The sequence below is a fragment of the Pituophis catenifer genome, unplaced genomic scaffold (genome assembly GCF_029215685.1).
Source record: "Pituophis catenifer annectens isolate HBS135680 unplaced genomic scaffold, rPitCat1.0.hap2 SCAF_1, whole genome shotgun sequence".
NCBI lineage: Eukaryota > Metazoa > Chordata > Lepidosauria > Squamata > Colubridae > Pituophis > Pituophis catenifer.
Genome location: NW_027256881.1, coordinates 264,256,823 through 264,283,718, shown reverse-complemented (window position 1 = coordinate 264,283,718; position 26,896 = coordinate 264,256,823). Strand labels below are relative to the sequence as shown.

General features: G+C 38.5%; 1 protein-coding gene across 1 annotated transcript in view; it reads left to right on the top strand.

Annotated features, from left to right (window-relative positions):
* Nucleotides 1–260: 260 nt before the first annotated feature.
* NELL1 (neural EGFL like 1) overlaps nt 261–26,896 on the top strand; it is a 549,513-nt gene continuing 522,877 nt past the window's right edge. Inside the window, exon 1 of the mRNA XM_070957549.1 lies at nt 261–381. Within this exon, the coding sequence (XP_070813650.1) occupies nt 267–381 (115 nt within the window). The 5' untranslated portion in view covers nt 261–266. The remainder of the gene's footprint in view (nt 382–26,896) is intronic.

The following is a 26,896-nucleotide window of genomic DNA, read 5'->3' as shown; positions in this document are numbered from 1 at the left end:
TGACCCAGATGGTTGGGGGGGGTATGCTGACTCTGTAAACTGCTTAAAGAGTGCTGTAAAGCACTATGAAGTGGTATATAAATCTAGGTACTAAGTGCTATATGAGATGGATGGCAAATAAATCAAATACATTTTTTGTTACTTACAGAACAAGTGCTGATTTAAAATTCATATTTGCATACCTCATTGTACATTATTGTATAGTATCTTTAACTATTGCACTTACACTGAAATCAATCTTTTGTCTCATAGTTGTAGGCCTTGGAATGGACCCTAGCTTACAGATTGATATTATCAAAGAATTGGATCTTGTCAATATGACTATCGGAGTTACACAGGTGTCTGGACTACATAACGCCAGCAAAGCATTTCTCTTTCAAGGTAAGGCAAATACCTGTCTAATGTTTAACAGTGAATAATATGATCTATTTGTTCATATAAAACTTTGCTTTTCTTTCTTCTGTTCCTATTTTTCCATTGGAGATTTTGAGTGTCATGGGTTTCATGAGTCTCGACATGGGAGCAAAGGGCATAGGATGTCATCGAGCAAATGCTGCAATACACCAACGCACACACAGCATTATATAAGCCATCATTTGAATATCTTTGTGATTTCTTTTGGCTCTTGAGAACTTTGTATGAATCAGCTGAGAAAGAGGTTGCTGCAGTCAATAACTTTATTTAAAAATCTTATTTATGCATTTAAGGAATGTATCCCTGTTTCAAGATGGATAGACTCTAGGTGATGGATGAATATGATGGATCAATAAATTTGCAGGTCATTGTATTGTGGACTAGATAAGGTTTCTGAATAGTCCTCAATGGTAGAAATCTTGTTAAAGCCAATTGCATTAATTTACCCAAGAGATGATAAGTGACCGTTTGTCCTGTTCTACTTAAGACTACAATAAACTCACTAGCTAAAGTTGGTAAAAGGCCCTCCTGACCATAATTTTATGTCTTTTTCAAGCCATGAGTCTAGGAGTCTTCCCCTCCCCAATTATGAACCTGCTATTTCAACTTGGTATTATCTTGGAATCAATAGGCTTCTGAATTAATAGTCATTCTATCTTGTTTGAGTTGTGTTTAACCCTTTTTTCCATTTAGACTGGGACAGCCTTTAGGCAACAAGTCAGTCTTTCTATCATAACTCCCATTGGGTTCAGAGTAGAGATGTACAAGTAATTATCATCATGCTATTGATGATACCTCACTCAGAACTGATGGATAACATCTCGTAATGATTCATATGCAGATGTTATGTAGGTAGAAGAAAAAAAAAATCAATAGAATCTATATGCTTGATCTTTCCTGTACCCTGGTTGGGTTGGCCTCCTTAGATAGGAGAGAAACTGCTGTAAATCATTGCTACCAGTTCCTAGTCCTTGTAAATAATCCAGAAAGATTCTGAAATTGTGAGTATTGAGGCCGATTGAAAGATCTAAGAAGACAGGTTGGTCAAAGTCAAAGTCCCCTATCCAAGTCTTGCCACAAGGCATATATGTGGTTTCCACCCCATATATGGGCCTGAAACTAAACTATCTGGATGATAACGTATAGCATATGTAACTGGAACCCTATCACTTTCCTCAACAATCTCCCCCTCCCCGTCAAAGGGAAGGGTTGGAGATTGGATGGTAGTTGAGCTTCAGGTTGAGCTTCTTCTTGAATGAGAAGGTTTGGAACTTCTTCCTTCAAAGAAATAGTGATTATTGCCTATATCCAACTCCCAGTTTGCTCCCTGACTGCTTTAATCAGCTAGGTAATGCAGGAATCTAGTTACAAACGGTGAAACTAAAATTATAGAGAACAGCAAGGTCATTCCAGTCATTTCCAGTCAATGTTACCTGGGAGGAGTTTGATGCTGTGACTCCAGATGATGTGGACAGGATTTTGGGGAGACTTAGTGCGGCCACATGTTTACTGGACCCGTGTCCCTCCTGGTTGGTACTGGCCTCCCGGGAGGTTACACGAGGCTGGCTCCAGGGTGTTATCAACGCTTCGTTGAGTGAGGGTCACTTCCCCGCCGCCTTGAAAGAAGCGGTGGTGAGGCCTCTCCTCAAGAAGCCGTCCCTGGATCCGGCAATATTGGCCAACTATCGTCCTGTCTCCAACCTTCGCTTCCTGGCGAAGGTTGTTGAGAGTGTGGTCGCGCGACAGTTTCCACAATTCTTGGAGGAAACATCCTATCTAGATCCGTTCCAGTCGGGTTTCAGGCCTGGACACAGCACGGAAACGGCATTGGTCGCGTTGGTTGATGATCTCTGGAGGGCTCGGGACAGGGGTTGTTCCTCTGTTCTGGTCCTGTTAGACCTCTCAGCGGCTTTTGATACCATCGACCATGGTATCATGCTGCACCGGCTGGAAGAGTTGGGGATGGGGAGCACCGTATTACGGTGGTTCTCCTCCTTTCTCTCCGACCGGTCGCAGTTCGTGTTGGCAGGTGGGCAGAGGTCGACCTCAAGGCCTCTTATATGTGGAGTGCCTCAGGGGTCGGTCCTGTCGCCCCTCCTGTTCAACATTTATGTGAAGCCGCTGGGCGAGATCATCCGTGGCTTTGGGGTGAGATACCACCAGTACGCTGATGACACCCAGCTGTACATCTCCACCCCAGGCCACCCCAACAATGCCCTTGAAGTGATGTCCCAGTGCCTGGAGGCTGTGCGGATCTGGATGGGGAGGAACAGGCTCAGGCTCAACCCTTCCAAGACTGAGTGGCTGTGGCTCCCGGCATCCCGATATAGTCAGTTGACTCCATCACTGACTATTGGGGGCGAGTCGTTGGCCCCCCACAGAGAGGGCTCGCAATCTGGGAGTCCTCCTGGATAGGCAGCTGTCCTTGGAGGAACATCTGACGGCTGTAACCAGGGGGACCTTTTGTCAGGTTCGCCTGATCCGCCAGTTGCGGCCCTTTCTTGATCGGGATTCCCTGTGCACAGTCACTCATGCCCTCGTCACCTCTCGCCTTGACTACTGCAACGCTCTCTACATGGGGCTCCCCTTGAGGAGCACCCGGAGGCTCCAACTGGTCCAGAATGCAGCAGCGCGGGTAGTGACGGGAGCAGCCTGGCGCTCCCATGTAACACCGCTCCTGCGCGAGCTGCACTGGCTCCCAGTGGTCTTCCGGGTGCGCTTCAAGGTGTTGGTTATCACCTTTAAAGTGCTCCATGGCATAGGGCCTAGCTATCTTCGAGACCGCCTGCTGCCACCGACAATCTCCCATCGACCCGTGCGCTCCCACAGAGAGGGCCTCCTCGGGGTGCCATCAGCCAAACAGTGCAGGCTGGTGACCCCCAGGGGGAGGGCCTTCTCTGTGGGGGCACCTACCCTCTGGAATCAATTGCCTCCAGAGATAAGGAGAATCCAAGACCTCGGTGCCTTCCGCCGTGCCCTTAAAACCTTCCTTGTCCAGCAAGCCAGGCTGGCCTAATTTTTTAAGTGTTTTTAAGTGTTTTGTTTATTGTTTTTAATTAATGGGGCCAAATTTATATATGTATATTTTAACTGTATTTTAATATTTGTACTTGATGTTTTTACTTGGCTGTTCACCGCCCTGAGTCCTCAGGGAGAAGGGCGATATACAAATTCAAAATAAAATAAAATAAAAAAAAATAAAATTTCAATAGATTCCATCTATCTGGATTCCAAATCAAAGTGAATGATGATCAACTTTGAACACAAAATTCTCAATCAAATAATTCCAGTATACATTGTTTTTTCCCCACCCGTTCTTCCCTGGCAGGATCTAGGACACACTCAATAATGCAACTGCAGTCCATAGAGGCAATAAGAATGGACAAATAGCTATGCCTTGCCACCCTGATTACCACACAGTAGGCTTGAATATGAACTTGTATCTGTGTTTCATCTTCTTTACTTACTGTTTGATGGCTGTATCACCTAGGCATCTCTTAATGTGCTTTATTTCTTAAGGTTCTTGAGAGAACCACGGGGCTGCTGGGATCAGCCAGCAGAAAAAGTCTACTCAGATCAGATCTGATAAAAATGTCTTAATTAATTAAAATGTATCCAATTCAGTAATATTACTATATTATTATAATACAGTATTATTATAGCATTACTGTGATACTGTATTATTTTAGTCTATTTGTTAACAAAGGTCCCTGTTGAAAATATATACCCAATAAGACATTGTTTAAAGAAAAAAGAAATTAAAAAGGCCTTTTGTTTTTATGGCATGAGTTCTTTGACTCCACTATATTCCCTGGACGGTGTTACAGGAAATGAGAGCATATTTTGCTGCACAAACTAACTTCGTTGCAGACATTCAAGCATGAGATTAAATTTGCATTAAGATCCAGGATTTCTTTTTAGTATATTGCTCAACTGACAATTTTTTTTTGTAAATAAAGCTTTACAGGAATAGATGACATATTTGACATCCTGATTTTCTGCAGACTCCTGTGACAATTAGAAATAGTCTTGCATTGTGCATTTGGTGGCTCTTAGCTATTTCCTCTTTTTAATCAGAATCATCATAATTAATGTATTAAAAATAGGATTTTTAAAAATCAGCAAGTGTTATAGAGGACAATATGGAGGTCTGTGTTTGGAAGTTAAAAAAAATGTATGAATGATCTAGATCAGGGGTCTCCAACCTTGGCAACTTTAAGATGTGTGGACTTCAACTCCCAGAATTCCTAACCCAGGAAAGCTCTGGGAGTTGAAGTCCACAAGTCTTAAAGTTGCCAAGGTTGGAGACCCCTGATCTAGATAGTCACTTACTTGTTTATGAATTATAACAAATGTGCTTTTTGGTATCAGCATTAGGTCAAGGATTCCATTTTTACCTTAAAGGGGGCCACGTTGTATAAAAATATTACCTTTGCTTTTCTTGTTCTATCTAAAATGGCTCCGTTTGCTTTGGAAAGTATAGATACACAAATGTCTTGGTTTACATAGTTTCTGTGGGTGTACAAGTAAAATATAAATCAATGAGTAATCTTAACCTGCAGTTTAACACAAATATAGTACACTGCAAAAAGGTAAGGAAAGTTGACTGATACAGTGTTTCTGCTTTCAAAATAATATGTGGGTTGGAGAATAAGAGTCACAGACAGCTACTGTTGTTGTTTGGATGAGAAAAAGTATGTATGGAATAAAAATATTGACTATTTGCATGGTGCCACCTAAACATACAACATATTTCTCATACATTTTTATGACATTTATTGTAGCCCTGTAATGTAGGCCTTTATTATTAAACACTGTTTAAACCTTACAAAAAATATAGATATACTGTAGACCCTAGTGGTGAAATCCAAATTTGTTTACTACCGGTTCTGTGAGCATGGCTTGGTGGGCGTGGCTTGTTGGGCATGGCGGAGAAAGGATACTGCAAAATCCCCCTTCCCTCCCCACTCTTGGGGGAAGGATATTGCAAAATATCCATTCCCACCCCACTCTGGGGCCAGCCAGAGGTGGTATTTGCTGGTTCTCCGAACTACTCAAAATTTCTGCTACCAGTTCTCCGAACTGCTCAAAATTTCCTCTACCAGTTCTCCAGAACCTGTCAGAACCTGCTGGATTTCACCCCTGTATAGACCTGAAAACAACAGGTTAACCTAAAATGCTATTTAAATGAAAAACTCCCCTACCCATAGCCATTTATTATCATATCTGGCTAAATGTCATGATGCAAGCTTATTAAGATATGTCTCGGTGAATTCCATCAATAACCACACATAGGAATTCTGCAGAAACAAATAAACAATGCATCAACATGACACATAGAAGAACACACTGAAATAGAGAAATTAGCATATTTTCATATAAAGTCAGTTTGTTCATGTAGGACAAAGCTTAACATGGAAATCAAAAGCACAGAACAAGATAAATCAGAGAGGGCAATTGAGAGCTAAGCATGAGGCCGACTATGGCACATTGGGGGTTGAGTAGTTATATAAACCCGACAGGAAGCATAATCAGTTTAAGCAAAAGTTGATAAGGAGGTTAATTTTACTCAAATTGAAGTACTAGGGAAATGGGAAGTTTAGGGAAAGTGAAATTCTAACAAAGGGTTATTAAGGGAAAACAGCAATTGAGAAAGTTGTGCACATTTACTTTTATTACGGTTATTATTATAGATGATCAAATCAAAAGCTGAATTTTCACAGGGAAGTAGAAAAGGCAGAGATAAAGATCTCTGAAGAGGCTTTCAGATTCTTGAATTGATGGGAAAGTGTGGCCTGTGTCAGGTTTTCATGGTTACCATTCTTGCTAGTTCCAGAACCAACACAAAAACTTTGTGAGAATAAGGGTTGACAAAGACTGCAACCAAATTATAGAGTTGATTTATTAAAGGAATTTATTTAATTGTCTCACGGGGAAGGGCTCTTGGCAATGCACAATATTGAAAATTAATAAAGCATTATATCAATTTATCTGAGAGCCAATTTGGTGTAGTGGTTAAGAGATGAGACTAGAAACCAGGAATTATAGCCCACCTGAGGCATGAAAACCTGCTGGTGACTTTGTGCCAGTCACTCTTCCTCAGCCCAGGCTTGGGTGACAAGCCGATTGGTCAATTCCTGTAACAACTAATGGATCAACATTTGGTCGATCTGAAAACAAGCAGACTTTGCACTTGTGATAAAACTGTAGGAAAGAAAAAAAAGTGAGAAAGGTATCAATATATAAGATACTGTATGTTATATTAGAAATGCATGCAAATGAATAGTTATAAAACTATCCTGCTGGTGGCTCAGCTCTGATTAATCTTCAAAACCTTTCTAGAAGAGAGTCAAGTTTTTACGAATTTCTGGAAGGTCCTGACAGATCAGAGAAAAAAATCAAAACATAAAATACAAATTAGATGGACATGACCTTGTAGATGACCCTCACTCTGTCAAGGGCCTTGGAGTACTCATTTCTAAAGATCTAAGCGCCAAAGCCCACTGTAACAACATTGCCAAAAAGGCATTAAGAGTTGTTAAATCTAATCTTGCGTAGCTTCTTCCCTGGTAATATTGTACGACTAACTAGAGCATACAAAACATTTGCTAGACCAATTCTCAAATACAGCTCATCTGTCTGGAACCTGCACTGCATATCAGACATAAATACAATTGAGAGAATCCAGAGATATTTTACGAGAAGAGTCCTCCATTCCTCTACCCGCAGTAAAATACCTTATGCCACCAGACTTCAAATTTTGGGCTTAGATAACTTAGAACTACTCCAACTTCAGTCTGACCTAAGTGTAGTACATAAAATTATCTGCCACAATGTCCTACCTGTCAATGACTACTTCAGCTTCAACCACAACAATACATGAGCAAATAATAGATACAAACTCAAGGTAAACTGCTCCAAACTCGATTGCAGAAAATATGACTTCAGTAACAGCGTGGTCAATGCCTGGAATGCACTACCTGACTCTGTGGTTTCTTCCCCAAACCCCCAAAACTTTAACCTTAAACTGTCTACTGTTGACCTCACCCCATTCCTAAGGGGTCTGTAAGGGGCATGCATAAGTGCACCAACGTGCCTACCGTCTTGTCCTAATATTCCTTTTTACTCTTACTCTTTTCATGTATTCAAATTATGTTTATACTTTTACCTGTTCTTATATATGCTTGACAAATAAATAAATAAAAATATAGAACTGAATCCAATTTTCAGATTATTTTCACTCCTTGACTTATTTAGAAAGTTAGATGGTATAAAGAAGATATGACCTTGATCAAAGGCTTTCTTTGTGATGTTATCAATATCATTTTTGAAGGAGGAAGTTTAAACAGTTCCCTACCTGACAAAAATCTGGGCTTTATACTTGTGAGTAGCTTTCAGTGACCTCAGCTTTGCTACATCCTTCCTCTTTGGAGTAGGCATAGGATAGTTGAGACACAACAATTTTGTAGGCACTACAGTGAGAATGGCAAAGCTTTGGAGGATGAGCTTCTCTTGAAGTTTGAGAGGCTGACATCATAAACTAGATGATATTGTGGAAGTTCCAGTTTACCAATTCCATTTAATTTGTTTCTGATAGTATGCGCAAAGAAACCAATATAGCTGGCACCACCAGATAAAAACAGCCACCAATAAAGTTATTAATGATGTCTTGTTAGGATTGTGCAGTCTTGTTTTTGAGGTGCTCTGTTTTGAGATGGCTGGGAAAAAATCTGAAGAAGAAGACCATAAATAAATTTGAAGCAACATTATAATACGTGAGTGATAACAACACATTATTTTTTTTATTTACTTATTCAATCTTCTGTACCATTCCAGTTAGAATAATCTGCTGTGTGACCTTGCACCACTCTTTCTCAGCCCAACTCACCTCACATGGTTGCTATGGGAAATATAGGAGGAAGGTGTGCTGGATATTTTCACTGCTGTGTTATTTGTAAAAATAATAAAGACAGGATACAAATCAATCAATCACTAGGTCAATCAATCAGTCAATCAATCTCATAGTTGGCTTTCAGCAATAAAGTTAAAGTCATGCAAACTGTAAGGAATAGAATAGAATAGAATAGAATAGAATAGAATAGAATAGAATAGAATAGAATAGAATTCTTTATTGGCCAAGTGTGATTGGACACACAAGGAATTTGTCTTGGTGCATATGCGCTCAGAGTACATAAAAGAAAAAAATACATTCGTCAAGAATCATAAGGTACAACACTTAATGATAGTCATGGGGAACAAATAAGCAATTAAATCATATTAGGAAACAGTCAACATAAATCGTAAGGATACCAGCAACAAGGTTATAGTCATACAGTCATAAATGGGAGGAGATGGGTGATAGGAACGATGAGAAATTTAATAGAAATGTAGACTTAATAATTCATTTGACAGTGTTGAGGGAATTATTTGTTTAGCAGAGTGATGGCGTTCGGGAAAAAAATGTTCTTGTGTCTAGTTCTGGTGTGCAGTGCTCTATAGCATCGTTTTGAGGGTAGGAGTTGAAACATTTTATGTCCAGGATGCGAGGGGACCTGTAAATATTTTCACAGCCCTCTTTTTGACTCATGCAGTATACAGGTCCTCAATGGAAGGCAGGTTGGTAGTAATTGTTTTTTCTGCAGTTCTAGTTATCCTCTGAAGTCTGTGTCTGTCTTGGTGGGTTGCAGAACCAAACCAGACAGTTATAGAGGTGCAGATGACAGACTCAATAATTCCTCTGTAGAAGTGGATCAGAAGCTCCTTGGGCAGTTTGACCTTTCTGAGTTGGCGCAGAAAGAACATTCTTTGTTGTGCCTTTTTGATGAAGGAACAGCAAATATCCACAATATGCTGTGCTGTTTCCAGTAAAGCAGAGAGGGTTCAGCTTTCTGTTTCTTCTACTGCCCTTGTCAAAAACTTAACAGGGAATGGTTAGTCATTGTATAGACATTATATAGAAGGAATGGCTATCTCACAGAAAGAAGGCCAACACTGAGAATTTGTTCCTGAAAATTTCCTGGGTGGAAGTCAGAATTACTTGCCAAGGGTAAAGCTTGACATATTATTAACTTTCTGTCATTTTTATCTGCTGATTTCCTTAATAAATTGTGGAATTGCTATAGGTATAGTATAACATTGATTGCAATGTTATAATGTTGAAATAATTTTTGATTCCTGAGAACCACAGACAGAAGACAGATTTTCTCCATGATGATCTATCCCTAACTTGGTCTTCACTTACAAAGCATTTGGCAAAGTTCAGAGCACAAGCTTGTTAAAAGTAAATGAAGGATAGATTAGGAAGTCTGGTGAAATGGATAAATAGCTGGTTCAAAAATTATACTCATTGAATGCTCATTATAGGATTCTCATGAAATTGAAGATAATATTGAGTAGGCTGGCTCAAGGAAAGCCATGAATCCTCTATTCTTTAATATTTTTATTCATGACTTGAATGAAGAAATGGAGAGAATGTTTTATCAGAGTCATAGAGGATACAGAATTGAATGGGATAATTAGTATTCTACAAGACAGAAATAAAAAATTCAAAGCCATCAGGTTAAATAAGTAAAATGGACTAAAATTATAATACAGAATTTAACAGAGGAAAAATGCCAAGTTTTGTTCATTTAAAAAAATAAAAATTGCTAAAAGTTTGCATTCACTACTATTTCAAGATTTCCCCCCCATAAATACAGTTACCAAACTAGGAATTCCCCATGAAGGGGGGGCTGAGTTCAAGTCTTAACTGTAATATCATCCATCTCCTCCCACTTATGGGACTGTAACCTTGTTGCTGGTATCCTTATGATTTATATTGACTGTTTCCTAATATGATTTGATTTCTTATTTGTTCCCTATGACTATCATTAAGTGTTGTACCTTATGATTCTTGTGAATGTATCTTTTCTTTTATGTACACTGAGAGTGTATGCACCAAGACAAATTCTTGGTGTGTCCAATCACACTTGGCCAATAAAGAATTCTATTCTAGTCTAGTCTAATACTATATAAATTTTCTATTGCCTTATGTATAACAGGAGGGGGCAGCACTTCCTAGTCTTTTCTCTAGTGGAAACCTGGAGCTTGAATAGAATTGCCAGTAAAAAGAAATTAATCAAAGCTAAGTCAGTCCTATGGGAGAATATGAAAGGGAAATGGGCTGAAAACAACAGCTACCCAGGATTTTTTTTTTTGATAGACTTAATTAACAAGTTCTGTTCTTATTTCCCTGCCTTTCCTGTCTACTATCAGTTCTTCTGTTTTTCTAATCAGAAGAAAAAGCAACTTGCTATTTTAGAGCTTGCTTCCAAGTTGTGTCTCAGTTCAAGTCATTCACCATGCCTGCATATACTACTTCATATCGGATATGTACTTCATGTACTTCTTCGGAGCATTTGTGGTTAAGGTATATGATTGTCAACTCTTATCTTCCTAGATAGAAGGTTAAAAAGCTGTAGATGGTTAAAGCCAGCTTGAATGTGATCATACATGCTACCATACATGCTACCATATATCCTACTATACTTATACTTTCCTTCAAACGTCTCAGTCATAGTGTTCCCCTACTATATCAGGATGTATTGCATAGTGACTTAAAATTATAGCTACTGTACTTTTATTAGTACTAATTTATGCGTATACATTAGCACATGCAGATTAATCGTATCTATATCCTTTCTTTCTTTCTTGATGATGTTTAGGTAGCTACTGGTTCTTGAATGAAGCTGGATAAATCAGGAATGTTCTCACTTAACAGCTCAGCTACCATCTCTCAATAGACAGCCCCAATTTAGTACAGTGGTAGTTTCTTGTGCTTCCTCCTACTATTTCTGTGCCTATGTAAATTTAAACTGCATATTTTTAATGTGATGGATGCTCAAGGAAATTCAATAATATGTAGTTCAACAATATGAAGCTGCAAGGTGTCCCAAGTTTGAACTAACAGAATAACAGAGTAGGAAGGGACTTTGGAGGTCTTCTAGTCCAACCCCCTGATTAGGCAGGAAACCTTATACCATTTCAGACAAATGGTTGTCCTATCTCTTCTTAAAAACTTCTAGTGTTGGAGCATTCACAACTTCTGGAGGCAAGTTGTTCTACGGATTAATTGTTCTAACTGTCAGGAAATTTCTTCTTAGTTCTAGGTTGCTTCTCTCCTTGATTAGTTTCCACCCATTGCTTCTTGTCCTGACTTCAGGTGCTTTGGAGAATAAATTGATTCCCTTTGTCGCAACCCCTTAGATATTGGAACATTGCTATCATGTCACCCCCTAGTATTTCTTGTCATTAAACTAGACATAAGCAATTCGAGCAACCATTTTAGTACCATCTTTCTCATTGTGTTATTCCTGCTCACACAAGAAAACGCAACTTCTATTTTTACAATTAAGGCAAATTTCATTTAACAGAAACTTCATCTAAGGAGCATCACAAGTTTGTTCTTTGAGTAACCTTTGATAAAATATATTACAGGAAGGCTCTGCTTCATGCTAGGACACGCCAGGCCAGTGGCTTTCAACCAGCTGCCAACTCATGCAGGGAATGTAGGCTGATCTGTGTTAATGGGTTTGTATGTAGACAGGATTTCAACCGAAAACTCTATTTGACAGGGTTCTCTGGACAGCAAATGGGATCAGCTTATAGAAAATTCTGTAAAAAAGTCAGATCTTTTTCTTAGCTACCATAATAGAAAAAGGGAAAGGATAATACTTATAGTAACAGAAACAGTTTTGAGCTCTCTGTTAAGAGGTCGGTTTTGTTTGTTTTTTTTAGCATTTTTATATATAGCTGGAAAAATGGAAAACAATAGCTCCCCTTCTAACTTCAAAGAATTCCAGTACCCATATCGCATGCCCTTATTAAACTTCGGTTTAGATTAAGGATTGGTGAAGATGTCAGTTCAGCTTTTGTCCATATTCATTTTTTAAAGCTTAAATTCTTTCTGTCTCATTTATGAATACATTTGTGTATTTTATTAATGAGCAGAATAAAATTCTCATCCTCCTCTTGTTTTTATCGGTCATAGTCTTTGACCTAGTTTCAAAAACTGTCTTCATTGGTTTCTTTGCACAGGACTAATTTTTTTTTTTACCTTGCTCCAACAAGATAGATTTTTCAACCCTCTGATTAAGTCTGTTCCATTTTTGCATTTTTTTTTCATCTTGATTATTTCTTTGAGTTTAACCAACTTTTTTGCACGTCCAACGAAAAGTCTTTATTCAGGTCAATGTCTTGGCTTGTCTGTTGCATTTCCACTTAGGAGAAATTAAATCCTGCTGCAGCATCTAATAAATGAAATATTAAGCACAACGCACAAAGTTGGTTTGTTTGATCAGGGTTAAAATAAAGCACATTTTAATAAACATGGAATTCCATTACAGACTTTTGGCTGAATTAGATCTGATAATAATTTATGGATTTGCATACGGATGAAAAATGAATTATGGGAAGAATGGATACTTGCATGTAACATTATAGAGGTGACAAAGTTTGTAGTGATGAAGATTGGAAGCTACTTCTTAAAATATTCTTTTATTCTCATGTCAATTATGGAAGTGTGTTGTTTTCACATAACATCTACCTGTTTTGGACTTAAGCCATGTTTTTCGCCTTCTTGCTTTGGTAAGGAATTTAACCTATTTCTGTCAAGTTCATCTTCCTTTGTCTTTACATATTATTTGTATACCTCCTTTTACCCACAAAATGTCCTTTCTTTCAAGCAACCTTCTGTATGCTAATCAAATATATTAGCTGTTGTGCTATTTCAGCAGAACTGATAACGAAAAGTATAGTAGATAACAGAAACAAAGGATTTTGGTTTTTAAAATGCTGTTGTTGCCTGCAAGTAGGTGCACTTATCCTTGTATAAATTTAATTGACATTAGATTTGCAAGATTCTGTTTTAATAGCCATAATTAATTAATAATATGGCAAGTAAGCAGTTTTAGCCTTCCTGTAAAGTTAATACCTTGTTTAGAAGTGTGTGTCCATATATGTACTCAACTGTTTATATATAAACATACTGTATATATATATACAGGAAGATCCACCCACAGAAAGGAAAGTAATTGGTAATTGCTTTCCTGAAGGAGAAGGATAAGAGGGTAAATAAGAAGGAATTGTCCAATGGGGGATGTGGTTGCCTGCTGTCGAAACCGAATATCTTGCAAACTGAATGAATATCTGTCTGAATATTTTTTAAGTTGATTTATAGAGCTGGAATAGAATAGATAGAACTAGCTTAAATGGTAAGTATACAGGTGAAACTCGAAAAATTAGAATATCATGCAGAAGTTCATTTATTTCAGTAATGCAACTTAAAAGGTGAAACTAATATATGAGATAGACTCATTACATGCAAAGCGAGATAGTTCAAGCCTTGATTTGTCATAATTTTGATGATTATGGCTTACAGCTCATGAAAACCCCAAATTCACAATCTCAGAAAATTAGAATATTACATGAAATCAATAAAACAAGGGTTGTACATAGAACAATATCGGACCTCTGAAAAGTATAAGCATGCATATGTACTCAGTACTTGGTTTGGGCCCCTTTTGCATCAATTACTGCCTCAATGCGGCATGGCATGGATGCTATCAGCCTGTGGCACTGCTGAGGTGTTATGGAAGACCAGGATGCTTCAATAGCGGCCTTCAGCTCTTCTGCATTGTTCGGTCTCATGTCTCTCATCTTTCTCTTGGCAATGCCCCATAGATTCTCTATGGGGTTCAGGTCAGGCGAGTTTGCTGGCCAATCAAGCACAGTAATCCCATGGTCATTGAACCAGGTTTTGGTACTTTTGGCAGTATGGGCAGGTGCCAAGTCCTGCTGGACAATGAAGTCAGCATCCCCATAAAGCTCGTCTGTGGAAGGAAGCATGAAGTGCTCCAAAATCTCCTGGTAGACGGCTGTGTTGACCCTGGACTTAATGAAGCACAGTGGACCAACACCAGCAGATGACAAGGCTCCCCAAATCAACACAGACTGTTGAAACTTCACACTGGACTTCAAGCATCTTGCAGTGTGTGCCTCTCCATTCTTCCTCTAGACTCTGGGTCCTTGGTTTCCAAATGAGATGCAAAAGTTGCTCTCATCAGAAAAGAGGACTTTGGACCATTGAACAACAGACCAGTTCTTTTTTTCTTTAGCCCAGGTAAGACGCTTCTGACGTTGTTTGTTGTTCAGGAGTGGCTTCACGAAGAATATGATATTTGAAGCCCATGTCCAGGATCCGTCTGTGTGTAGTTGCTCTTGATGCACTGACTCCAGTCTCTGTCCACTCTTTGTGAAAGTCCCCAACACTTTTGAATGGCCTTTTCCTGACAATCCTCTCCAGGCTGTGGTCATCCCTGCTGCTTGTGCATCTTTTTCTTCCACACTTTTCCCTTCCACATAACTTTCTATTAATGTGCTTTGATACAGCACTTTGGGAACATCCAACTTCTTTTGCAATTACCTTTTGAGGCTTTCTCTCCTTATGGAGGGTGTCAATGATGGTTTTCTGCACAACTGTCAGGTCAGCAGTCTTTCCCATGATTGTGATTCCTACTGAACCAGACTGAGAGACCATTTAAAGGCTCAGGAACCCTTTGCAGGTGTTATGGCTTATTTAGCTGATTAGATTGGGACACTTTGAGCTGAGAATATTGAACCTTTTCACAATATTCTAATTTTCTGAGATTGTGAATTTGGGGTTTTCATGAGCGGTAAGCCATAATCATCAAAAGTATGACAAATCAAGGCTTGAATTATCTCGCTTTGCATAATGAGTCTATCTCATATATTAGTTTCACCTTTTAAGTTGCATTACTGAAATAAATGAAGTTTTGCACAATATTCTAATTTTTCGAGTTTCACCTGTATGTTGCTTGAAGTCACCAGTTTAGTTTCTTCTTGTGAATAATTCAAACAGACCTGTTAAGCAATTACTTTACAAGCCTTGATACAGAACTGGATTAACTAATCAATCATGTGATGCTAAACTAGTGAATTTTAGCTGTTTTAACCAGTTTTATGATAATGTTTGAATTCAAAGTATCTTTTTTCCTCCCTTTTTTCCTTTTTTTTTTTTTTTTTTTTTTTTTTTACAAAGGAAAGAAATAAATACTGTCCTGCAAGTTTCAATATGGGTAGGTTACTGGGACCAGAGGTTTAGTCTTCCGAGATTTTGGATTCGGGCTGGAGCCCATCCTCAGAGAACTTCTCCCTACTACAAAGAAGTTCCTAAAGATGGGTCCAGCATGAGTCCAAAAGTTCAGAAGACTAAACCTTTGGTCCAGATGACCAACCCAGATTAGATTTTGCAACATTATCCTGGGACATGTATATTGGCCTTTATTCATGAAATACTACTTTGTAAGATCCCAGAGTGACAGGTGTTTTGAGGGAAGTTTGGTAATATCTATATTTATATCATTTATTGATCTTCATCTCTATCGCCATCTCTATCTCTATTTAAAAAAAATCTTTTAGTTATAGCTAGAAATGGTTAAATTAATGGGTTAAGCCAGATATACAAGGGGAATTTTGTATCAGAGCATTTGCTTCAGTAGGAGTTTTCCTTTCCAAAATGGTCACATGGAGAAGGGGACCCTATGTTCCACTTTCAAATCTGATAATCTAATAATAAGATTACAGAGTCCACCTTTAGAATTTCCTTTGCCTAATTCCAGATTTTCCATACAGACTGCAGTAGGTTTATGGCTTTAGATCTTTCTTTCCTTGAGAATGCGAAGTTCTTTAGAGCCTTTGTAGCAAATGTCCTTCTGAATCATTTTTAAAGTTTTGCCAGGATTAATATTTGTCCAAATGCACTTTCTTGTATGCTAGTTGCCCTAAACCATAAAGGTTTTACCTGGAATCATAATCCTGATGAATTTTATTTTGTTTCTCTACCCCATTCAATATAAAGAGAGACAATGAGCAATATGTGACTACCTTTCATCTGATGTACATTACATCAGGCAAAAGTCTTCATGATGCATATGTTCTAATGTGAGTAACCAGAGTCACATGAGTTGTTGCTATAAGATGGCTCAACAGCCTCAGCCAGCCTGGCCAATGGTGAAAAACAATGGCCATTGTGACTCATCAAAACCTGGAATGCCACAGTTTGCCTCTTCCTATTCTCATTGAAGAATTATTAAAATAACATTATAAGTAGTAGTGGGTTCCATTTACCTTCACTACCAGTTCAGAACCGCGAGCGCACGAGCGCTTACTTCGCTCGCTCGCGGTGCTTCTGTGCATGCGCAGACCTTCTGTAGAAACCCACCACTGATTATAAGGCAGTGGCACTTAGGTCTTCCTTCGTAGGCTTACAACTGAGAATCCTACATTTTAAAAACATGAAACAACACAAACTCAAATACAATTAACTAAAGGGGGGGGGGAAGCTTCTTCGAAACATTTCTTGCTTTGATAAGCTCGGGCAGCAGTCTTTCTCATACTTTTTGGGTGCCTCTCCCAACAGCCATGCCCAGAAAGTGAATATAAGCAAAAATGATTTTAGAGATCATGGTATATTATCAAAGCATATCATTAAGCTACTGCTAAATCTGCCATCTCTTTTCCTTTCACAGAAAGGCAATCCCTTATTTTTGCAGAGCAGTGCTTTGATGACACATGGTTGTGATCATCCCTGTATAAAAGCTGCTTTTCTCAGCTTTGCCTGTTATCTACAGACAACTCTAATGCCTAACATTTCCTATTCAGCCTTCAATAAGATCAACACATACATACATTCTATAACTAACGGTTGACTGCATTGTCCCAGTCAAACCTTGTTTGTGTATTTGCTACCTTTTTTTCACGGTCAGAGAGCTTACCCTATGTTTATCCTACAGAAAGAATGTATTCCATGAGTAGCATCTATAGATAGATATTCCTACCACTACAATTACTGCCTTTATTCAGTGCAGAGATATAAGCTCTGGCAGAAGAATGCAACATGATTGAGGATAATCACAATTTGTGATCTTTTTGATGGTCAGGCCACTATTGTTAGGTAGTTTGCACTCTAAATATAGGGTGCTAGTAAATGTGGGTATATCTAAGCTGAAAGAAAAGGGAATATATGGAATACATGTTCGGTGAATAAATGTTTCCATGAATGAGCTAACAGGAATCGGTCTTCTTAGAGCCAGTAATCTGTAAATAGTGTCTATTAGCCTAATAGAATATGGATACTCCCCCTCATCTAGAGAAAAGAAGGACATGATAGCAGTATCCCAGTATTTGAGGGGCTGACACAAAGAGGAGGGGGTCAACTTATTTTCCAAAGCACCAGAAGGCAAGACAAGAAATAATGGATGAAAACTAATCAAGGAAAGAAGCAACCTGGAATTAAGGAGGAATTTCCTAACATTGAGGACAATGAACCAGTGGAACAGTTTGCCTTCAGAAGTTGTAGGTGCTTCACCACTGGGAGCTTTTAAGAAAAGACTGGACAGTCCAAGCCACCTATCTGAAATGGTATAAGGTCTCCTGCTTGAGAAGGGGGTTGGTCTAGAGACCTCCAAAGTCCCTTCCAGTTGTATTCTGATTGATCTGTAAATGGCTTTTTCTAACACCTAACTCAATCTAGAGTATGTTTGTTTATTAAGTGTATTTAATTCAGCTGTCATCTTCCATCAGCATTTCTGTTAGGTTATGCCGTCTCATCAGTGCATTGGTCCATCCAATCTTAATTATGCAATAAGGAATCTGGAGGTGACTGGGTTTTTTTCTCCACTCCAGCCATGATTGCATATAATTTATTGTCTTAGCTTAAAAATTCCAAACCTGGTTTTGAAGAGCAGCATACAGTTTTAAGAAAGCAAATAAAAGACATATAGGCAGTTTGTCTTCCCTGCTTCCTCTACTTGTTATTTTTTCCATGTTTTTCTACTATCCATAACCCCAGGCTCCTTGCACAGTTTCATCTTGTTACAATTTATATCTGTTCCTGGTCTAGGAGGCCTTTGCTCATGATCACTCACACCATTGTTGTTTCCCAATTGGAGTATTGCAATGTGCTCTACATGGGGCTGCCCCTGAAGTCTACTTGGAAATTATAATGTGATGATGTGTACAGTGTTGGGCTCCCCTAGACCTATCTATGTTGCACTTCTGTTTCATGGGCTGCAGTTGCTCCCAGTTTTCTTTTGGGTGCAATTGAAGGGCCTGTTATTATCTGTAAAGCCCTACACGGCACAGGGGCAGATTATCTATGGGACTGCTTCTCCTTAAGGCTATCTACCTGTCCCACTACATCATATAAAATAGGCATGGCCCAGATTCCTTCCCTCAAATGCTGCCAGTGGGACCCATGAAGCCAGTGGTGGGATTCAAATAATTTAACTACCACTTCCACCCAGGGTCAGGTTGGCTGTTGTGAGAGGCATGGCCCATCCATACAGCTCTGCCATATATGCAGGACAAGCCTCCCGTGACAGCCAACCTGACCCTGGGTGAACCAGTTGTTAAATTCACACACACACCCTCTATCAAAGTGGATCCCAGGCACTGCACTGCAATGAAGAAACGGGCAATGGAGTGGCCAGCACGAGGAAAGGAAGAAGAGCAGGGAGAAGAAAGAGGGAAAACGGCTTTCTCCTTCTCTCCGGCCACTCCAATGCCGGCCACTCCATTGCCCATTTCTCCATTGCAGTGCAGTGCCTAGGATCCACTTTGATAGCTGGGTGTAGGTAATTTAACAACCAGTTCTCCTGAACGCATGCGAACAGGCTGAATCCCACCACTGCATGAAGCATGTATTTTTCCTCACAGTGTCTGCCCTGTGGAACTCCCTTTCCCTCAAGATCTGGCAGACAACCCCCCCCTCCCTACTCTTAGTTTCCACAAAGCCATTAAGAGCTGATTGTTCTCCCATGAACTGGGATAGGGTGGAATGGGAGATAGAAAATAGTAATGATGGTTGAATAGGAAGAGATTGTGCAGCCTCCTACACTGAAGGAGTTGGGATCTGAGGTTTTTGCTTTTATTGTATTTTCCTTATGCTTTATTCTACAACTGTTGTGAGGCACCCAGACTCGTGTTTTAAAGATAGTTGGCCATACAATGCATTAATGAAAACAACCCAGACCATATAAACATTTTTAAATACATTCTTGCCTGATTTTTCAGACATAATTGACTGATTTTGAATTGACTGTTATACAAGCTACAGAATAAACCACATTTTCATTAAATGGCCAGTTAGAAGCTGTTCTTTTCAACTGTCCTGCCCAATAGATAAACACTTAATTGCTTCTCTGGGAATACCAACTGGGGCCAATGCTTCATTTTATGCCAGAATGTAGCTATATGATTTTGGCATATTGCCCTGAGGTAATAAACCATTTTTAAGCAAACTGTGGCAAAGTAGCATAGGAATTAGTATACGTCTCAGCGTTTTAAGTGTAATACATCAAGTGTATTATATGTAAATAGTTAATATTGGATTTATTGTCACTTGACAGGTGCAAACAGATCCTCAGTTATAAATTAACTATCATTAATATAAAGTAGTTAATTAATTAAAAAAGTTTAAATTAGTAGCAACCTGTTCACCTTTCAGTTTTAATCATTGGAAATTGCAAGGCTAACTATGTAATGTAATTTCTAAAATTGTAATTCTTAAGCAACATTTACAGTAAATAATCAGAATAGAAAGTTTCTACATTCTTTCATTGTATACATCCTGATTAATGTTAGCTTTCTTTGTTTAATACAGATGGCAACATTCAAATTTGAATAAAGTAGTGACATAGAGGGTCTTATTATACCAACTTACATTTTTTTAAAACTTGGCACACCTATTTGGAACAACAATTCCCTTTCCTTTTAGAAAGTTTAGACTGCAATTTGAACACAGATTAGGATGAGTTCCATTTACAACAAGCTATGAAATGCTATTTATGCCAAGTGAGTGAAAGTCCTTCATCATTTTATCAATGTTTTGAAATGCTTTTAAAAGCCAAGTGCATTTGAATATCCAATGTTTTCGAAATCACAATAGGATATGGAGATTTATTTACATATTTGACAGACTTTTAGTAGTCTTTGAAAGCCTCTGCAAAATTTCTTGTGTGTTCTTTACTTCTTTCTATCCTCCCCATCCTCTGACTTATTAAGAGCATTACAGAAAAATATTTTTTCTGACAAAATTAAGCTTTCTACCTTTTACTGTCATTTCAGAGGCAGGGTTTTTTTTTTTTTTTTTTTTTTGCAGGACTACCTTCCTCCCCAAATAAAAAAAAAGTTATTCTAAGAAAACTTGCAATAAATTATTATCCATCTAAATAATGGATTTTTTTTTGTATTGCCTCAGGACTGTTCCTTATTAAAAGCATTTTAATGTGTTTAACCATCTATACTACCAACGATAAAAGTTTCAGCAAGATCCTCAGAAAATGGAAAGGTACTTTTATTGAGTGATATGCCACATCTATTTTACTAGTTTTTTTCAAAGGGAGGAAAATTGTAAGTGTCAATGTCAAAACTGAGAGAGTTGTTATATTTGGCTTTAATTGCCTGCCTGGCCTTTTGTTATATATTTTAGATCAAGTATTTCAGTCTGAAGATAAATCTATTTTAATGTATAAGTAGAAGTTTGTTAGAGTTCAGTATTTGCAGTACATGGAGTTTTACTCTTATATAAAATCCAAGAAAGATTAACAGAGTTGGAAGGGACCTTGAAGGTCATCGAGTCCAACCCCCTGCCCAAGCAGGAGACCCTACATCTGCCTCTACCTAGGATTGAACTCAGAACCTCCTGATTGTGAGGCTCCACCTCTAGGCCATCGGGTCTTGGTACCATTCCTCTTTATCCTCCAATTATTACTCATATTATATTTGTCCACTCAACAGTTTGATACATTTTGCTATATAGATAGTACTATACTTATATCTTTTGAAAGCTTGCAGAAGCTGGTGGCTTGGGGCAAGGAGGAGACATTATGAATCTCTGCCTGAATTGTAGCTTTTCTGGATCTGTGTGGGTGCACCTTTGAATTAGTTTTTGACTCCTGGTGACTATCTGGATTAGCCCCTGCAATTTTCTTGGCAAGAAATGGTCAACAACCATCTCTTCCTTCCTAGGGCTGAGTGAGAGTGAGTGACTAGCCCAACACCTAAATTGGGACTAGAACTCCTGGTCTCCTGGCTTCTAATCCGATGCCTTAACCACTATGCCAAACTGACTCTCTAAATTGTAGCTTATCCCTTGTATTAGGTGCAGAGATTTTTTTGCTAATCCTACAATGCTTCCTGGCTTAGTTTGTGACACACTATGTTTTAAGCTTGGTTACACACATATAACAGTTACTCTCTAACTCATTTCTTGCATGTGGGTTTATGTTGTGATTTAATTTGTCATTGGACATGATTCTGGTATTTACTTAAAATACAAGATGACAAGAGTTAAAATTATAGCTTTTTAATTTTATTAACCAATTTTCATTTGGAATTTTAACTTTTGACTGACGATGCAAAAAAAGAAAAAAGAGGTAAGCTTGAAAAGTCCTTGTTGTGAGGACAAGAATGACTAAGATCAGAGACAAAGAGTTTGAGAACAAATAGGTACAAAAAGTGATTCATAGATGTCAAGTTTGTTTGCTTCATTCTTGTGGTAATGCTTTGAGTAGTAGGAACAATTTCATGTTCCTATTAATTCAATTATTGTGTTATCTTTTAGGATAGCACATGTTCTCCTTCATGTGTTCTTGAAGACAAGATTGGTAAAAACATCTTCAGCGGAGCTTCAGTGTATCTGACAATTATATATTTGAGCGATGAGAAAAATAATATACTAAGTACCGTATAGAAGATAACATTATTTAGTTCACAAGCAAATGCAAACTTACTTATGTTTATATTAAATATCTTAAGTCTTATTTTTAATTCAAAATGCACACTTTTATCATTCTTTCTTTTATTTTTACATTCATCTTTATTTTGTACAGCTTCAAACAACATTAATAATGCTTCCATCTCCTCAGAGGTGGGATTCACTTACCTTCCCTACCGGTTCACAAATGTGAGCGTGCACGTGTGCGCAGTAGTCACACATTACGTCTGGGCAGGTGGGCGGAGCCTCCCGCAGTCGCTGCTACCGGTTTGCACGATCCGGACAGAACCGGCTGAATCCCACCACTGCATGTCCTCCTATTGTCTCTATAACAAACCTGTGAATGCTTGGGCTGAGAGACAGTGACTGGTCTAAAGTCAGCTTCCATGAATAAGAGAGGTCCATACAACTTATGGTCTCCTCTTTTCTAGTCCAGCACTTTAGCCACTATATCAAACTGGCTCTTTCTTTTCCAAATTATATAATGCAGTTTGCAAATAAAAAATATAAAAAGTTGCTTCAGTCATGAGAAAATAAAAAATAGGTGGCGCAGTGGTTAGAATGCAGTATTGCAGGCTAATTTTGCCAATCGCCAGCAGTTCGATCTTGACTGGCTCAAGGTTGACTCTGCCTTTCATCCTTCCAAGGTCCCGGATTGTTGGGGGCAATATGCTGACTCTGTAAACCATTTAGCGAGAGGGCTGTAGAGGACTATGAAGCGGTATATAAGTCTAAGTGCTATTGCCATTATTATCATTAATTAATTTAAATTTATTGGCTGCTCAACTCCAGCACAATGTTGACCAATTGATAGATGTGGCTTCCTCAAGATGACTAGAGCATCATCTTCATAACTGGGGCTGCCTTTTGGAAAATTAGATGGGCAAAGAAAGAGCCCAAATTGTATATTCCTTCCCTGGTATATTTGTTCAATATTATTATTTGTTCAAATGCCAGTTTGTAGGCTCTTGGGGGCACCTTAGTTTATTTAGTCATTTAAGCACTGACTGCTGTTTTATTCTGGATCTTGAAACAAAACAAAACAAAAGAATCCTTCCTGCCTTCTGCTGGTATATTCAATTGTTTTTTTTTTTTTATGAACTGTCCTAAGGGAATGGCAAACAAGAAATGTAAACACTTTATGCTACACTTGTATTTTTGTTTTTGTTTTATGAAATGCCCAGCAGTTGTTTCATGTTAAATTTCAACAAACTTTAATACCAAAGGTGAAATTGTGGCTGTGGTTTAGACTAATGTATCCCATGTTAATTGATCACTGTGTGATGAATACAGGATATTATGTAGTTACCACCATTGCTTTTGTGATGAATATCTTTTTTCCCCCTCTCTAGTTCCTAAACGCTATGTGAATGTGTGCATGTGAGATATATAGAGAGACAGAAAGAAACACACACAGGGAGTGTGAATAATAGGACTGGGAATCTATTGAGTGATTCTAATGATGCCATAAATCAAGAGAATGAAGTTTGAATTGCTGAAATCCCAAGACGGAATGCAAGGACTGTTATTTAGTATGTGTTGTTTATGTGTTTAAATAAAATACATGGGTCTGCCTCACAAATAAATCCAATGAATTGGCTTAGAAAGGTTGTTTCTCTCCTCCGTTGAATCAGATTTGGACAGATGATAGTTTCTTGGTTTTTTCCTTGATGACTGAATAGAACGTTATGAGTTAAAATGCATGTCAAACATTAAACAAGCATTTTATGCCTTGATTTTGCCATAACACAAACCCAGTAAGTTTGAGAGAGGTATCTTGCTAAGTCCTGATTTGACTAACTATGATTTATAAAATAAACAATATTGAACTGAATTCACAAATAATTCTAAGCCATAAATCGTGTTATAAAAATTATATAAATTACAGTGGCTGAAGTCAGACCACATGCTAAGCCGGGATCAGACCAAACGTGTTAAAAGTGGGTGGAACAAAAATTCATTTTCTCTCTCCCTCCCTCCCTCCCATCTTCAAGGTTTGGAGAGTTCAGTGACATGTAAATATATGAAATGGGTAGCTTAAGGCTACTTTGAATTCTGCTCCACTACTTCACTTGACAGGTAGTCCTTGACTTACGATCACAATTGAGCCCAACATTTCTGTTGCTAAATGAGACATTTTATGACCTTTCTTGCTGCAGATGTTAAGTGAATCATTGCAGTTGTTAGCTTAGTAACAAGGCTGTTAAGTGAATTTGGCTTCTTCTTCTTGCCTTTGTTTGTCAGAAGCAAAGGGGATCACATGATCCCCTAACACCGCAGCTGTGATAAATAAGAGTCAGTTGGCGGGCGTTTAAATTTTGATCACAATCATAGGTATGCTGCAATGGTTGAAAGAGTGAAAATCTTCATAAGTCACTTTTTTCCAGTACTGTTTCAGTAACTTCAAACGTTCACTAAACAAATTGTTGTAAGTCGAGGACTACCTGTAGTTCAAACTTCTGCATACTGCAGCAATTTTTCAATGACCATTGAACTTGTGAGGTAGCTTAGAGATCCTCAGTGGCTAAGACACTGAGTTTGTCGATCAGAAAGGTCAGCAGTTTGGCGGTTTGAATCCCTAGTACAGGTCTCCTGCGTGAGCAGGGGGTTGGACTAGATGACCTCCAAGGTCCCTTCCAACTCTGTTACTGTTACATGAAACAGATAACTGTGTATCATTGGAAAGGTTCTTGCAACATAACAAAAGAAGTCTCTTTTCTCACTAGCTTAAGGCCATGACATTTGTTAGGTCACTCATTCAACCAGAGGTGGGTTTCAGCAGGTTCTGATCAGTTCTAGAGAACTGGTAGTGGACATTTTGAGTAGTTCGGAGAACCGGTAGTAAAAATTCTGACTGGCCCCGCCCCCATCTATTCTCTGCCTCCCAAGTCCCAGCTGATTGGGAGGAAATGGGGATTTTGCAGTAATCTTCCCCTGGATTGGGGTGGGAATGGAGATTTTACAGTATCCTTCCCTTGCCACGCCCACAAAGCCACGCCCACAAAGCCATGCCATGCCCACCATGCCACGCCCACAGAACTGGTAGTAAAAAAATTTGAAACCCACCACTGCATTCAACACACACTTTAGTACTGTCTCCAAAATTTATTAAGTGTCCGCAGAACCTGGTAAAGTCCACATGGACATGTTCAGTAATATCACAAGAGCGAGACTCCTAAAATCATAATCGGGTGCATTTATCACAAAACAACAAGAAAATACAAATGTGTGAGTACACAATTGGTTACAAAATATTACCATATAGGGTGATCAACTTCTACAATAGATACATGCACGTTTAATGCATATCCCAATGTGTGTCAATTAAACTCTCTCCCGATTCCACATTCCCAAGCAGACTCATGAAGTACAGATACATAAATTGATTGTAGAGAATTAGGAAGATGTTGCTCCAAGAAGGTCTGTGCCTCATAAGTACTGTTCTATAGAAGGTCTGTTCTGACTTTGTGGACTTGCTCATATAGATAGCGGAAAAGTGAGTGATTTATTGCCAAATCTATTACACCGGTATTTTAGCAATACAGTATGTCCCGTAAAATGGAGATGATTCCTGTCAGTCATCACAAGCCAAGAGCTCCACTCTACAGGGAAAAAAGCTTAACTACTTGATTGAAATCCTGGATAGAGTGGAAGGGGCAGTGGCTCCCTCCCCAGATTCAGTGAATGAGCTAGACAATGAAATTGCAATTCATTTTCAAACAGGTGATTACTTAATTTACAGATTTGGAAACTAGCATACCTGAGATCCTTATGGACCTTGAAATCAGGAGTGCCTAATTTCTTAAATTTGATAAAGCATTGCAGAGAAGCATCACTATTTCCCATAAAGTCAGAATTAAGATTAAAAGAACATTCTAGTGATAAAGTATGACAAATCTACAGTTGAAACTTTTTTAAATATCCAGGCATCCCACTCATCCAATATCATTTAAAAACACTCTACCTTTGGATGCTGAGCAGCTTTCTTAAATTACATGGAATATGTTCCAGAAAGCTTTTCATTGCCGGTTGATTTTAAACTCAAGATAATGGGTGCTTACAAGTTAAGAGCAAAAGGCAATCTCTCACAGAAAACTGCTCCTGTAATTGCTAAATTTCTGAAATCCAGTCCAAGAGGCCATCTTTTACAACTTTCAAGGCAATCTAACCAATTGAAATATCATAAGTGCAAAATCATGATTTATCCTGATCTTTCTTTACAAATGCTTCACCTGAGGAAAGATTTCAATTTAACTGTACGCTGGCAAGGAACAAGAAAGTTAAATGCTTTTTGTATCCAGCAATCTTTTGCCTTTTTCTCGGAGATGAGATCAAAAGATTTACAAGCCCATCTGCTGCTGGGGAATTTTATAGGCTCTGTGCTTATCAGATGAGTAACAGATTTGCATATATTCTTTTGGTCTTTGTTCCCTTTTCTCTTTATTAGTTGTTGCTACTAGATGAATTTAGCAGATATTCTCCTATATCTTTATGCACATGGTCACAAGGGGTGAGTGGGGTTAAGCCAAACCAGAAGTTTAAAATGTCAAGCATTTATGACAACAAAGCTTACATTGCAGCTATGATATTCAGAACAATTTGAATATTCCTTGAACTATATTAATCAGCATTACTGAGAGTCAGGGG